Source organism: Tyto alba, unplaced genomic scaffold (genome assembly GCF_018691265.1).
Source record: "Tyto alba isolate M040663 unplaced genomic scaffold, T.alba_DEE_v4.0 Super-Scaffold_12, whole genome shotgun sequence".
In the NCBI taxonomy this organism is placed as follows: Eukaryota; Metazoa; Chordata; class Aves; order Strigiformes; family Tytonidae; genus Tyto; species Tyto alba.
Window position 1 is genome coordinate 1,119,074 of NW_024881274.1, and position 12,745 is coordinate 1,131,818.

The 12,745-nt window shown below is 53.9% G+C and overlaps 1 protein-coding gene and 2 pseudogenes across 1 annotated transcript; 1 reads left to right on the forward strand and 2 right to left on the reverse strand.

The window, feature by feature from the left end:
- Positions 1-503: 503 nt before the first annotated feature.
- On the reverse strand, positions 504-4,869 carry LOC122152793 (feather keratin 3-like). Its single transcript, XM_042787096.1, has 3 exons — positions 4,790-4,869; positions 1,608-1,674; positions 504-1,264 (listed from the first exon to the last, which is right to left on the reverse strand). Exons 1-3 carry the CDS (start codon positions 4,867-4,869, stop codon positions 929-931), a joined length of 483 nt encoding a protein of 160 aa, XP_042643030.1. The 3' UTR covers positions 504-928.
- A 103-nt stretch (positions 4,870-4,972) lies between these two features.
- Positions 4,973-5,881, forward strand: LOC116962536 (annotated as a pseudogene).
- A 2,301-nt stretch (positions 5,882-8,182) lies between these two features.
- On the reverse strand, positions 8,183-9,304 carry LOC122152794 (annotated as a pseudogene).
- Positions 9,305-12,745: the final 3,441 nt, after the last annotated feature.

Here is a 12,745-nt window from a genome sequence, read left to right on the forward strand (position 1 = left end):
TACTTCTGCTCAAACTCAGTCCTGTGGTCACATTTGCAGCTCCTTTGTCTTTATGGCTCAGTGGTTTTAGTTCCCCACATATCTCAAGGACAAGAGATACCAGAGATGGCCCATCCTGTCTTCCTTCCATTCAATCACAAGGGAGTTACCTTACTTTGGTATGGACCATCAATGGCCCATCCTGTTCTTTCTCATTCCATTGCAAGGGAGTTACCATCCTCTTATGGAAGGAGGCCATCTGGTGAGCATCCCAAGAAGAGGGGGGCTATCAGGCTAGTGTGAGCATCCCCTTAAAGGGGGGGCTATCGGGTTACTGTTTCCTCAGATCAAAAGTACAGAGTACCCTAAAGCATTACAAGGCAGACTACATGCAAGCCTATATTAACAGTCACTGCACAACCAACCCCAAACACCTCCTACCAGAACCACCTCTGAGCAACACCTCTCTACCTGGGCACTTTGGGTCAGTGCTTGCAGGGAAAGGATGACACAGAGACATGGGCTGGGATGCAGCACAACTTTAAAGTGTGAAATGATGTAAATGAGGTCAGTGTGAGTGCTGTCTCCACGGAAAAGAGCAGTGGGGGCAGAAAGGAGCGTGCCCACCATGGCTGTGGCAGAGATCCCAACAGGTGTCCATCTTCAACAAGCCCGACAGAGGGAGCAGGGCCTCCCTAGGCTGGCTTTGTGGGGCTCCCAGCTCCGGGGAGCACAAGGCAACAAGGACACGGGAGGGAAAGGAGAGAGTGGAAGAAGGGGAGGGCAGCCGTGGGCCGTGATCTCAGAGAGCCTGGGCTGGCCCCATTCTTTCAGAAGGGGTGCTGATGTTGCTCAGCCGCTCTGAGAGCAAGAACCCAGTGCTCCGTCCGCAGTCCGGTAGCATCTTGTGGGTCCCTGAGGCCCTTCCCCAGGGCCGTCGCCGGCAGCTTTAGCAGGGGAGGCACCTCCTGCCGCAGTAGCGACTGCCCAAGCCAGAGAGGCCAAAGCCCCCGGAGGAGATGGGCACTCCCTCAGAGCTGAGGATGCTGCCGACGGCGGCGGAGGTGGAGGAGCCCATGGCGGTGCTCTGCGGGAAGGAGCTGAGGATGGGGCCGGGCAGGGTCACCACCACGGGGGAGGGCTGGATGACGACGGTGGAGTCCTGGCACTGCCTGACACAGGACTCATTACAGCTGTTGGCCAGTGGGGTCGGGCCGCAGGGCTGGCATGGCACGCAGGGCAGGCACTGGTTGTAGCAGGACATGTCTCGACAGTGGAGATGAACCTGGCAGCAGGATCAAGGGAAAACATAGCACAAGGTGTGTTTGAACAACAACGAGTCACTCCACCAGAAGAATGGAAAAATCAAGAAGTGGTGAGAAAAGGTGGGAGGATTGTAGGGAGGCCCGTGGGTTTCTCCTTCCCACCGGCTCAAAAGTCCCCTGCCAAAACTGACCAATTCCAGTGAAATCCCTTCCTAATTTAAGGCTCACTGTAGCCAAACCTCCGTCTCTCTCCATGCCACACCTTGTCCCCACCTCCCTCTTCCCTGGTAAGCAACACCACAACCCAGATAAGAGAGGAACGAGGAAGATGAGGAGGGAGAAAAGAAAGGGCTTCAGAGTCACCTTGTTCCCAAGGAGGTGGAGGTGAGAAGAGTGAATGAGAGAGTGAGGAGATGGGCCCGCTTTTATACTGCTCCAGAAATGCCCCAGGACCACAGTCGCTGCACCCAGGCAGTAATTTTCCAACAGACTCACCTCCAGAGCAGAATATCCTACCTGATGGCACAGTTTGTGTTTTGGCTTCTGTCACCACTGACATTTCATTTCCTCATCTCTGGCATGCCTGGCCTGCCATGCTGGCTCCTTTCATGTGGGAGGATGAGAGGCCCAAGGATTTCCTGGAGAGGGTTGTTTCACTGCGGGCACGAGGTGTTTCTGAAGTGCCGGAGGGGTCCATGTGGCATTGGTTCTGGGACAACAAGTGGAGGGCAAGAAGAAGTTTTCCTTCCAGGCTGGTCAGCACCAAAAGCAGGTTTGGTGAAAGGCAGTCCTTGGTGCTCCACAGAGCAGCTTCCCTCCGGACAGGCGTTATAGTGATGGTGGAGGTAGTGCAAGAGTTCTTGGCCTTGGTCTTTACTGGCAGCATTTGCCGTTGAGAGATCAGGCTCCTGACATTCCTTGGAAAGTCTGGAGCAGGGAAGACATGCCTGCTGTAGAGGAGGGTCAGGTGTGGGAGCATTGAATGAGCTTGGACTGACAGGAGTGCGAGGAACCAGAAGTCATGCACCCAAGGGAGTTGGTTAGTGTCACGACAAGGCCACTCTCTACTCCCTTTGAAAGCCACAGCAGTCAGGGAATGCATGTGAGGGCTGGAAGAAAGCCAGTGGGCTGCCTGTCTTCAAGAAGGGCACGAAGGAGGCTCCCGGGAATTACAGACCAGTCATCCTCACCCCCATCCCTGCAAAGGTGATGGAGCAAATCATCCTGGAAGCCCTTTCCCAAGATGAAAGGACAAGAAGGGGATTGTGAGTGGTCAGCATGGATTTATGGAGGGGAAAGCAGGCCTGACCAACCTCCTGGCCTTCTCTGATGCTGTGCGGGGCTCCAGTGCATGTGGGAAGTGCAGCAAATGTTACCAACCTCATCTAAAGCTGGCCTTTGAGTCTGTCTGCTATGAGAATCCTTGCAGGCGAAGTGTCAAAATAGAGTCTGGGGAAGATGGCAGTGCTGGGGATGGAAATCTGGCAGGGCTGCTTGTCTCCATGGGTTGTGACGAGTGGCACAAAGTCCAGCTGGTGCCCACTGTCTCCTGGTGCCCCGTAGGGGTCTAGACAGGGGCCAGTACTGCTTAAGCCCTCTATGCAAAGTCATGCAGTGGGGGAGGAAGAATTTCCTGCACCAGTACAGGCCGGGCCTGGTGGACTGCCCAACAGCTTTGCAGCAGAGGACATGGGTCCCGGAGGACACCATGAGGCAGCCTGGACCTCCGGAGAAATGGCATCTGACAGTGTCCTGGTCTGCATTAAGAAGATTGTTGCGATCACACTGCAGCAGGTGAGCCGTCTTCTTGGCTAAGCACTGCTGAAAGCACAATTTCTGTCCAGTTCGTGGCTGCTCAGTACGAGGGAGTCACAGCCATGCTGGCATGAGTCCAGCAAAGGGCCACAGAGCCCACGAAGCAACTGGAGCCCCTGAGGCAGGAGGGGCTGCGAGAGGTCTTGGTTGTTCACCCTGAAGGAGAGAAGGCCCCGGAACACGCTTCGTAGCACTGGGTTAAAAAAGCTGATGGGAGAGAGTCACGATCATGGTGCCAGACCGTCCCGAGTCCTATCGTCTGAAGGGACAAGCGGTAAGAGGCGCATACTGCAATACGGGAGATTCCACGAAAAGACGAGAAAAGACTCTGTTAGGGTGAGAGCGAGAAAGCACCATCTGGGATTGCCTGAACAGGTTACGGAGTCCTCATCCTTGGAGGTGTTCAGAGCGTGAGAGGACATGGCCCTCAGCATCGTCCAGGGGCTGACCCTGCTTTGAGCAGGGACGTTTGGACTAGACGATCTCCAGAGGTCCCTTCCAACCTGAAGGATCCTGCGATTCTGTCCTGGGCCAAAGACGGGTGAGGCACAGCTGCCCCCACGAGGGAAGGAATGATTTGGAACTTTGGAATCAAGGGCAGCCTTGGCTCTTGCACGTGAGAAACAGTGGAATGCAAGACCTGAAGGGAGGAAGGAAAGTGAGCAGCAGAGTACAGCCTCTGGACTTCAGGCATGCCAGATTTGGCCTATTCAGACAGCTGGTATGTAGTATGCCATGGAGGCGGCTGTGAAGTGCAAAGGAGCTCAGAAGAGCTGGCAGCACCATAGGCACACACACAGGCCTCATCTTCCTGTCCAAAGAGACAGGGCTGCGGTGAGGAGCTCTCCTGAATTCCCTGTGGAGGGAAAAAAAGGGCTTCAGAAAACTCCCCCCCACGGGCTTGGACTCATGATTGCGTGCCGCGTGGTATGTCTTTTCCCGACATTAGGGCTACATCACACCTCCCCTCCCGTAACCTAAAAGACTCCTCGGCGTGGAGTACAACCCAGCACCACTGGAGAGGCAAGGAAACTTCCCTCAACTCCCCAAGGAGTGAGGGCCGTCGGGACCCTGCAGAGCCACGTGCCGGAGGATGCTCAGGGCGGGGATGCGCTCAGTAGGGCCCTGGATACAAAACCACCTCTCAGACTACATCAAGTAGGCGATGTACTCCCCTGCCCTGCAGACATGGAGACGGCTGGGACGCATCCCAGGAAGGCAAGGGAATGTGTTCAGTAGGCAAGCTTCCTGGGATAGACTCTCCCTACCCATGGCGAGTCACGCTAATTTTGGATGGGCCATGTGTCAGCCTTTTGGTGTGAGGCCAAGCCAGGAGTGTGTGCTGTCTGCAGGTCCGTGTCCCACGCAGGGCTGAATTGCCCTGCAGCCAGGGCAGCTCCATCCCTGCCCTAGAAAACTATTCTCAGGCATTGGGCTGTATTTGAGTACACTGCTCGAGGCAGCCCCAACGGCCACTGCCCTCAGCATGACCTTGCCAGCACACCCACATTTCAGTGGGGGGATCACTTGCCCATCAGCTTGTTTTGGAAAAGTGGCCAGGCCTTTATGTCTCTGAGTGGTCAGAATCCGTATCGTTCAACCAAAGAGGATGGTGTTTAGAGGAGAGTGGGAGGACCTCAGTCACAGGAGCTTTTGGGCACCCAGGAGAGGACTGCTTTGTTGGGAAGAGAGGCCTACCTTCCTGCAGAGGGGTTTGCAAACTAACTCACCAGATTTCCTCAGACCCATGTCCTCCACCTGCACAGACCCCTCCAGTACTCGGAGGCACATCTTCTGCTTGTACTGACATGGTCGGGCTCAGGAAATCCTTGGGCCTCTCCTGCTGGTACTTCAAAGGAGCCTCAGCGGCGTAATGGTGATGTCAGAAATGAGGAAATGAAACAACAGTGTTGATGGAAACCAAAACACAACCTGTGCCACTAGGTAGGCTATTTTGCTTTGGAGGTGAGTCTGTTGGAAAATTACTGCCCGTGTGCTGCGACTCTAGGCCTGGGGCAGTGTAGTAGCAGTATAAAAGCAGGCCCTTCTCCTCACCCTCTCATCCATTCCTCTCACTTCCATCTCCTTGAGAACAAGGTGAGTCTGGAGCCCTTTGTCCTCTAACGCCTCCTGTTACTCCTTGTCCTCCTCTGCGTTTTCTCAGCGCACAGCTTGTCTCTTTCTCCTATGCTGGGTCTTGAGGCTGCTGCTATGGGAGAGGGAAGTGAGCAGAAGGAGAGGTTGGGGCTTGGCTGAGGTGTCTCCTGAGCTATGGGCTAGGTGGGGACCAGTGTGGTCATGGTTGCCCTTCGTTGGGCTCTATTAAGCTGAGGGTAAGGGTATTCCTCATGCTTGGGTACAGGCTGCTCTTCAACCACATCTTGTGTGCTGATTTCCACTGATCCTGCTGCCAGGTTTGTCTCCACCGTCAAGACATGTCCTGCTACAACCAGTGCCTGCCCTGCGTGCCATGCCAGCCCTGCGGCCCGACCCCGCTGGCCAACAGCTGCAATGAGTCCTGTGTCAGGCAGTGCCAAGACTCCACCGTCGTCATCCAGCCCTCCCCCGTGGTGGTGACCCTGCCCGGCCCCATCCTCAGCTCCTTCCCGCAGAGCACCGCCGTGGGCTCCTCCACCTCCGCCGCCGTCGGCAGCATCCTCAGCTCTGAGGGAGTGCCCATCTCCTCCGGGGGCTTTGGCCTCTCCGGCTTGGGCAGTCGCTACTGTGGCAGGAGGTGCCTCCCCTGCTAAAGCTGCCGGTGACGGCCCTGGGGAAGGGCCTCAGGGACCCACAAGATGCTACCGGACTGCGGACGGAGCATTGGGTTCTTGCTCTCAGAGAGGCTGAGCAACATCAGCACCCCTTCTAAAAGAATGGGGCCAGCACAGGCTCTCTGAGAACATGGCCCACAGCTGCCCTTCCCTTCTTTGACTTTCTCTTTTCCTTCCCGTGTTTCTGTTTTCTTTACATCATTTAATTTATTAAAGTTCTACTGCATCCCAGCCCACGTTTCTGTGCATCCTTTCCCCTGCAGATTCTCTCCCAAGATGCGCTATATTTCTCGGGTTGTTTTTTGGGAGGGGCTCGATTGGCGATGTTTATCCGTGATTACCAGCACAGGCTTCCACTAAGCCTGCTTAGTCATGTATCAGGTGATTTTCTAATTTCTAAATGTTTCTGTCAATTTTGGACTGAACAGAATTACCCTATGCAGTTCAGTGAATACCATCCACTTTGTTGTGCACACCTTTTCTTTTTCCTCAGTAAGCTCAACACTGTGATGCAAGGTGTCAGGCGGGAATGTGGTACTGACAAGGCATGTGCTCTAGCTTCCCAGGAGATGCCAGGACAACCCACCCTAACCGCAGCATTCTGAAAGGGAGGGACACAGTGCAGTGGGCTGCCTTGTCACAGAGTTTTATTATTATTATGCAATCCTAAAACGGTTTTGGTTGGAGGAGACCTTTAAAGACCATCTAGTCTGACCCCTCTGCCTTGGGCAGAGATATCTGTCGCTACATCTCATTACTCAGAGCTCCGTCAGAAGTGACTTTGATCACTTCCAGTGATGGGGCATCTCATCATTCTCTGGGCAACATTTGCCAGTGTCTCGCCACCTTCATCAAAATAAATTTCTTCCTTATGTCCAATCTACCTCTACCCTGTTTGACGGTAAAAGCGTTGTTCTTTTACTACAGGCCTTGATAAAGTCTCTCTTTGCCTTCCTTATAAGTCCCGTTTATATCTCTGAATGACTGCAAGAAGGTCTCACCAGAGCCTTCTCTACTCCCAAGTGAAAAAACCCAAGCCCCTAGGCATTTCTTCATAGGAGGGTTGGTGTATCCCTCCCATCATTTTTGAGGCCCTTCTCTGGACCTGCTCTAAGAGGCCCGTGTCTTTTCCATACTGGGGACCTGAGACTGGGTGTAGTTGTGCAGGTGGAGCCTAATGAGAAGGGACTAGAAGCGGAGAAGCTGGTGGGTGCTTAGTGCTTGCCGGGGTCAGGACCCCACACAGCCCCCCGGGCAGTGAATGTCCCCCTTGCCCTGCTCCTTGCCGGTCTGTGCCCGGGTCTTCGTGGGAAGGTTTCTGGAGAGAGGGAGGGAGGGAGAGACGTGGGGCAGGTGCTGGCTGGGTGTCTCAAAGGTCTGTCCAGGAGCTCTCCAAAGCAGCGCGGTGACCAGCAGCAAAGGCTTCAGAGAGGCTTGCAGGGGAGGAAGGGGGAGCTGCTGAGGTGCTGCAGGACACAGCTGGGCAAGATGACTCATGTGCACCCAGAGCCCCACATGTCAGCTGGCTTGGGATCAGCCAGCCCTGTCTCCCCACACGTCCTTCAGCCCCTGACAAGCACAGTCCCAAAGCAGGGCCGGGGAAAGGTGCTTTTGCAGTATCCCCATCAAAAGAGGTGTGACTGCCAGCACTGTTCCCAGGCACCACGGACTCTCATCAACATCCTGAGCTACCAGAGCCACACCGTAGCCAGGAGACCGATGGGTGCAATGATCCCACTCTGCTTCAGCACTTGGCTGGTGGCATCTAGAACACTGCGTCGAGGTTTGGGCTGTAACGCACAAACATCCTTGACCAAGCGGTGTGAGTTCAGCTGAGGGTGCACAGCATGGTGAGGAGGCCAGAGAGCTTCCTTGGGGAGGAAAGTCTGAGGGCCCAGGGCTGGCGGAATGTGGAGAAGTGAATGCTTTGGTGGGAGAGCTCAAAGCATCTTTGGGGGAGCTACGTCCATCAAACTAGCATTGGGTGATTGTATCCAGCCCCAGACAGGCAGAGAAGTTTGGAAAGCAATCGGATGTCCACCAGATGAATGACTACGTACACTCAAAGCAGGTCTGTGTCAACAGTCACTGCACAGCCATCCCTAACAACCCCTTCCCTAAACCTGTCCTGTGCACCATGTGTCTCCCTGGGCATCTGGGGAGAGCCTCTGCAGGGGAAAGGATGACACAGAGACATGGGCTGGGATGCAGCACAACTTTAATGTGTGAAATGATGTAAATGAGGTTAGTGTGAGTGCCGTCTCCATGGAAAAGCTCAGCGGGGGCAGAAAGGTGCATGTGCACCACGGCTGTGGCAGAGATCCCAGCAGGTGTCCATCTGCAACTAAGCCCCACAGAGGGAGCAGGGCCAGCAGGGCCTCCCTAGGCTGGCTTTGTGGGGCTCCCAGCCCCGGGCAGCACAAGGCAACAAGGACACGGGAGGGAAAGGAGAGAGTGGAAGAAGGGGAGGGCAGCCGTGGGCCGTGATCTCAGAGAGCCTGGGCTGGCCCCATTCTTTTAGAAGGGGTGCTGATGTTTCTCAGCCTCTCTGAGAGCAAGAACCCAATGCTCCGTCCGCAGTCCGGTAGCATCTTGTGGGTCCCTGAGGCCCTTCCCCAGGGCCGTCGCCGGCAGCTTTAGCAGGGGAGGCACCTCCTGCCGCAGTAGCGACTGCCCAAGCCGGAGAGGCCAAAGCCCCCGGAGGAGATGGGCACTCCCTCAGAGCTGAGGATGCTAGCCGACGGCGGCGGAGGTGGAGGAGCCCACGGCGGTGCTCTGCGGGAAGGAGCTGAGGATGGGGCCGGGCAGGGTCACCACCACGGGGGAGGGCTGGATGACGACGGTGGAGCTCTGGCACTGCCTGACACAGGACTCATTGCAGCTGTTGGCCAGCGGGGTCGGGCCGCAGGGCTGGCATGGCACGCAGGGCAGGCACTGGTTGTAGCAGGACATGTCTTGACGGTGGAGACAAACCTGGCAGCAGGATCAGTGGAAATCAGCACACAAGATGTGGTTGAAGAGCAGCCTGTACCCAAGCATGAGGAATACCCTTACCCTCAGCTTAATAGAGCCCAACGAAGGGCAACCATGACCACACTGGTCCCCACCTAGCCCATAGCTCAGGAGACACCTCAGCCAAGCCCCAACCTCTCCTTCTGCTCACTTCCCTCTCCCATAGCAGCAGCCTCAAGACCCAGCATAGGAGAAAGAGACAAGCTGTGCGCTGAGAAAACGCAGAGGAGGACAAGGAGTAACAGGAGGCGTTAGAGGACAAAGGGCTCCAGACTCACCTTGTTCTCAAGGAGATGGAAGTGAGAGGAATGGATGAGAGGGTGAGGAGAAGGGCCTGCTTTTATACTGCTACTACACTGCCCCAGGCCTAGAGTCGCAGCACACGGGCAGTAATTTTCCAACAGACTCACCTCCAAAGCAAAATAGCCTACCTAGTGGCACAGGTTGTGTTTTGGTTTCCATCAACACTGTTGTTTCATTTCCTCATTTCTGACATCACCATTACGCCGCTGAGGCTCCTTTGAAGTACCAGCAGGAGAGGCCCAAGGATTTCCTGAGCCCGACCATGTCAGTACAAGCAGAAGATGTGCCTCCGAGTACTGGAGGGGTCTGTGCAGGTGGAGGACATGGGTCTGAGGAAATCTGGTGAGTTAGTTTGCAAACCCCTCTGCAGGAAGGTAGGCCTCTCTTCCCAACAAAGCAGTCCTCTCCTGGGTGCCCAAAAGCTCCTGTGACTGAGGTCCTCCCACTCTCCTCTAAACACCATCCTCTTTGGTTGAACGATACGGATTCTGACCACTCAGAGACATAAAGGCCTGGCCACTTTTCCAAAACAAGCTGATCGGCAAGTGATCCCCCCACTGAAATGTGGGTGTGCTGGCAAGGTCATGCTGAGGGCAATGGCCGTTGGGGCTGCCTCGAGCAGTGTACTCAAATACAGCCCAATGCCTGAGAATAGTTTTCTAGGGCAGGGATGGAGCTGCCCTGGCTGCAGGGCAATTCAGCCCTGCGTGGGACACGGGCCTGCAGACAGCACGCACTCCTGGCTTGGCCTCACACCAAAAGGCTGACACATGGCCCATCCAAAATTAGCGTGACTCGCCATGGGTAGGGAGAGTCTATCCCAGGAAGCTTGCCTACTGAACACATTCCCTTGCCTTCCTTGGATGCGTCCCAGCCGTCTCCATGTCTGCAGGGCAGGGAAGTACATCGCCTACTTGATGTAGTCTGAGAGGTGGTTTTGTACCCAGGGGCCCTACTGAGCGCATCCCCGCCCTGAGCATCCTCCGGCACGTGGCTCTGCAGGGTCCCAACGGCCCTCACTCCTTGGGGAGTTGAGGGAAGTTTCCTTGCCTCTCCAGTGGTGCTGGGTTGTACTCCACGCCGAGGAGACCTTTTGGGCATAGGAAAGGAGGCATGATGAAGCCCTAATGTCGGGAGAAGTCATACCACATGGGACCCAAGCATGAGTCCCAGCTGGTGGGAAGCCTTTTTCTGCATTCCTTTCTTTCCCTCCACAGAGGATTCAGGAGACATCCCCATCACAGTCTGATCTCTTTGGACAGGAAGATGAGGCCTGTGTGTGTCTGTTTCCTTCCTCCCTCTCAGTCTATCCCCAAGTCTGACCCTGCCCTTGGTGGGAGACCTACCCAGAGGAGGTTTGTGGGCTCTAAGATCGTAACATAGTTCAGTCCCCGATCTGTACACATATACGAGTTTTTTCCTTTCCAGATCTTGGATAGACTTGCCATTTGTCATTCTTGAATGTCATGAGGCTCCTGTGTTTCCATTCCTAGAGCCAATCTAGGTCTCCCTTTACTCATCCTTCCTTGGAGTACACCAACTGGTGTGTACAGGTCAACATATTTCAGGCGGTCTTTAATTTGATGCCCACCCATGGTTAGGAGGGCTTCTCCTCTTCCCCTCAACTCTTTCAGAGGAAACAGCAGCCTGAGACACCTTGTAGGTGAAGATTGAGAGAGAGAAGACATTGACTCCCCCCAAACCTGTTCTCTATCCACTGTTCAGGAAATAAGCTGCGCCAGTCAGCAGTGGGCCCACATTTTCCTCCATTACTCTTGAGGTACTCATGTAGGCATGGATTTTGCTCTTTACATTTCTTGCCTGTTGTTCTTTATTCCCCTTGTAACCAGATTCTTTTTGTTGCCCAACATGCTGTCCAACACCTTGCCCCAAGGGTTCAGGCTGCCTTATGGTGACCACAAGGACTCACGTCCTCTGCTGCAAAGTTGTTTTACAGCCACAGTCTTTAGTGGTGCATGGTAGGTTGCCTTTCACCAAGCCTGCTTTTGGTGCTGACTTGTCTGGAAGAAAAACTTCTTCTTGCCCTCCACAATGTTGTCCCTGAACCAATGCCACATGGACCCCTCTGGCACTTCAGAAACACCTCGTGCCCGCAGTGAAACAACCCTCTCCAGGAAATCCTTGGGCCTCTCATCCTCCCACATGAAAGGAGCCAGCATGGCAGGCCAGGCATGCCAGAGATGAGGAAATGAAATGTCAGTGGTGACGGAAGCCAAAACACAAACTGTGCCATCAGGTAGGATATTCTGCTCTGGAGGTGAGTCTGTTGGAAAATTACTGCCTGGGTGCAGCGACTGTGGTCCTGGGGCATTTCTGGAGCAGTATAAAAGCAGGGCCCATCTCCTCACTCTCTCATTCACTCTTCTCACCTCCACCTCCTTGGGAACAAGGTGACTCTGAAGCCCTTTCTTTTCTCCCTCTTCATCTTCCTCGTTCCTCTATTATCTGGGTTGTGGTGTTGCTTACCAGGGAAGAGGGAGGTAGGGACAAGGTGTGGCATGGAGAGAGATGGAGGTTTGGCTACAGTGAGCCTTAAATTAGGCAGGGACTTCACTGGAATTGGTCAGTTTTGGCAGGGGACTTTTGAGCCGGTGGGAAGGAGAAACCCACGGGCCTCCCTACAATCCTCCCACCTTTTCTCACCACTTCTTGATTTTTCCTTTCTCCTGGTGGAGTGACTCGTTGTTGTTCAAACACACCTTGTGCTATGTTTTCCCTTGATCCTGCTGCCACGTTCATCTCTCAGGAATTCTAGACAAATGCCATCTGGAAGCCCTGTCACAGAGGGACTTTGACATGTTGGGTGCTTTTCCTGTTATATATTAGCCCAACCACCCACCCCAGTGGGATCCATTGCCTTATGAGGCAGCTAAAGAATTGAGGAAGTCAGCCGAAGAATAGGCCCTGCAATCAGCTTTCACTATCAACTTATTGCAAGCCATAGCTGATGCTTATATGATGACCCCTCATGGTTGGAAGTCACTACTCCAAATGATTATGACCCCTATGCAATACACGTTTTTTATGACAGAATATCGAAATCTTGCTACTGCTAAATCTTTGGATAACTTACAAAATCTGCTAGCTATAGGAATGGATGAACTAATGAGAGAAGGAGCCCAGGCTACTCCACAAGCTCAGGCACAAATCAACAGAGCAGGACTTGATCAAGTGAAAGACTTAGTGCTAAAAGCAGTTCAGCAAGTGCCTGTCCCCAAATCATCTGAGTCCTCATTTGAGACTATTCATCAGGGCCCCCAAGAATTATATTTAAGTTTTTTAGACTGATTCAGAATGCCCTTGAGCGGCAGAGAGAAAATGAGTCAGCAAGAGATATACTGCTTAAACAGCTAGCATTTGAAAATGCGAATGCTGACTGCCGAAATGCTCTTCAGTTAATTAAGCGAGCTAATCCCACAATTACGGACATGATCAAAGCATGTCAAAATATTGGGAATGAGTCACATAAAGCAACTCTTTTGGCAGAGGCCATGCAGTTGCAGCTAACAGTCACTGCTGTTCAGAAGCAAACTTGTTACAACTGTGAGAAGCCAGGGCATTTTTGTAAAGATTGTAAAG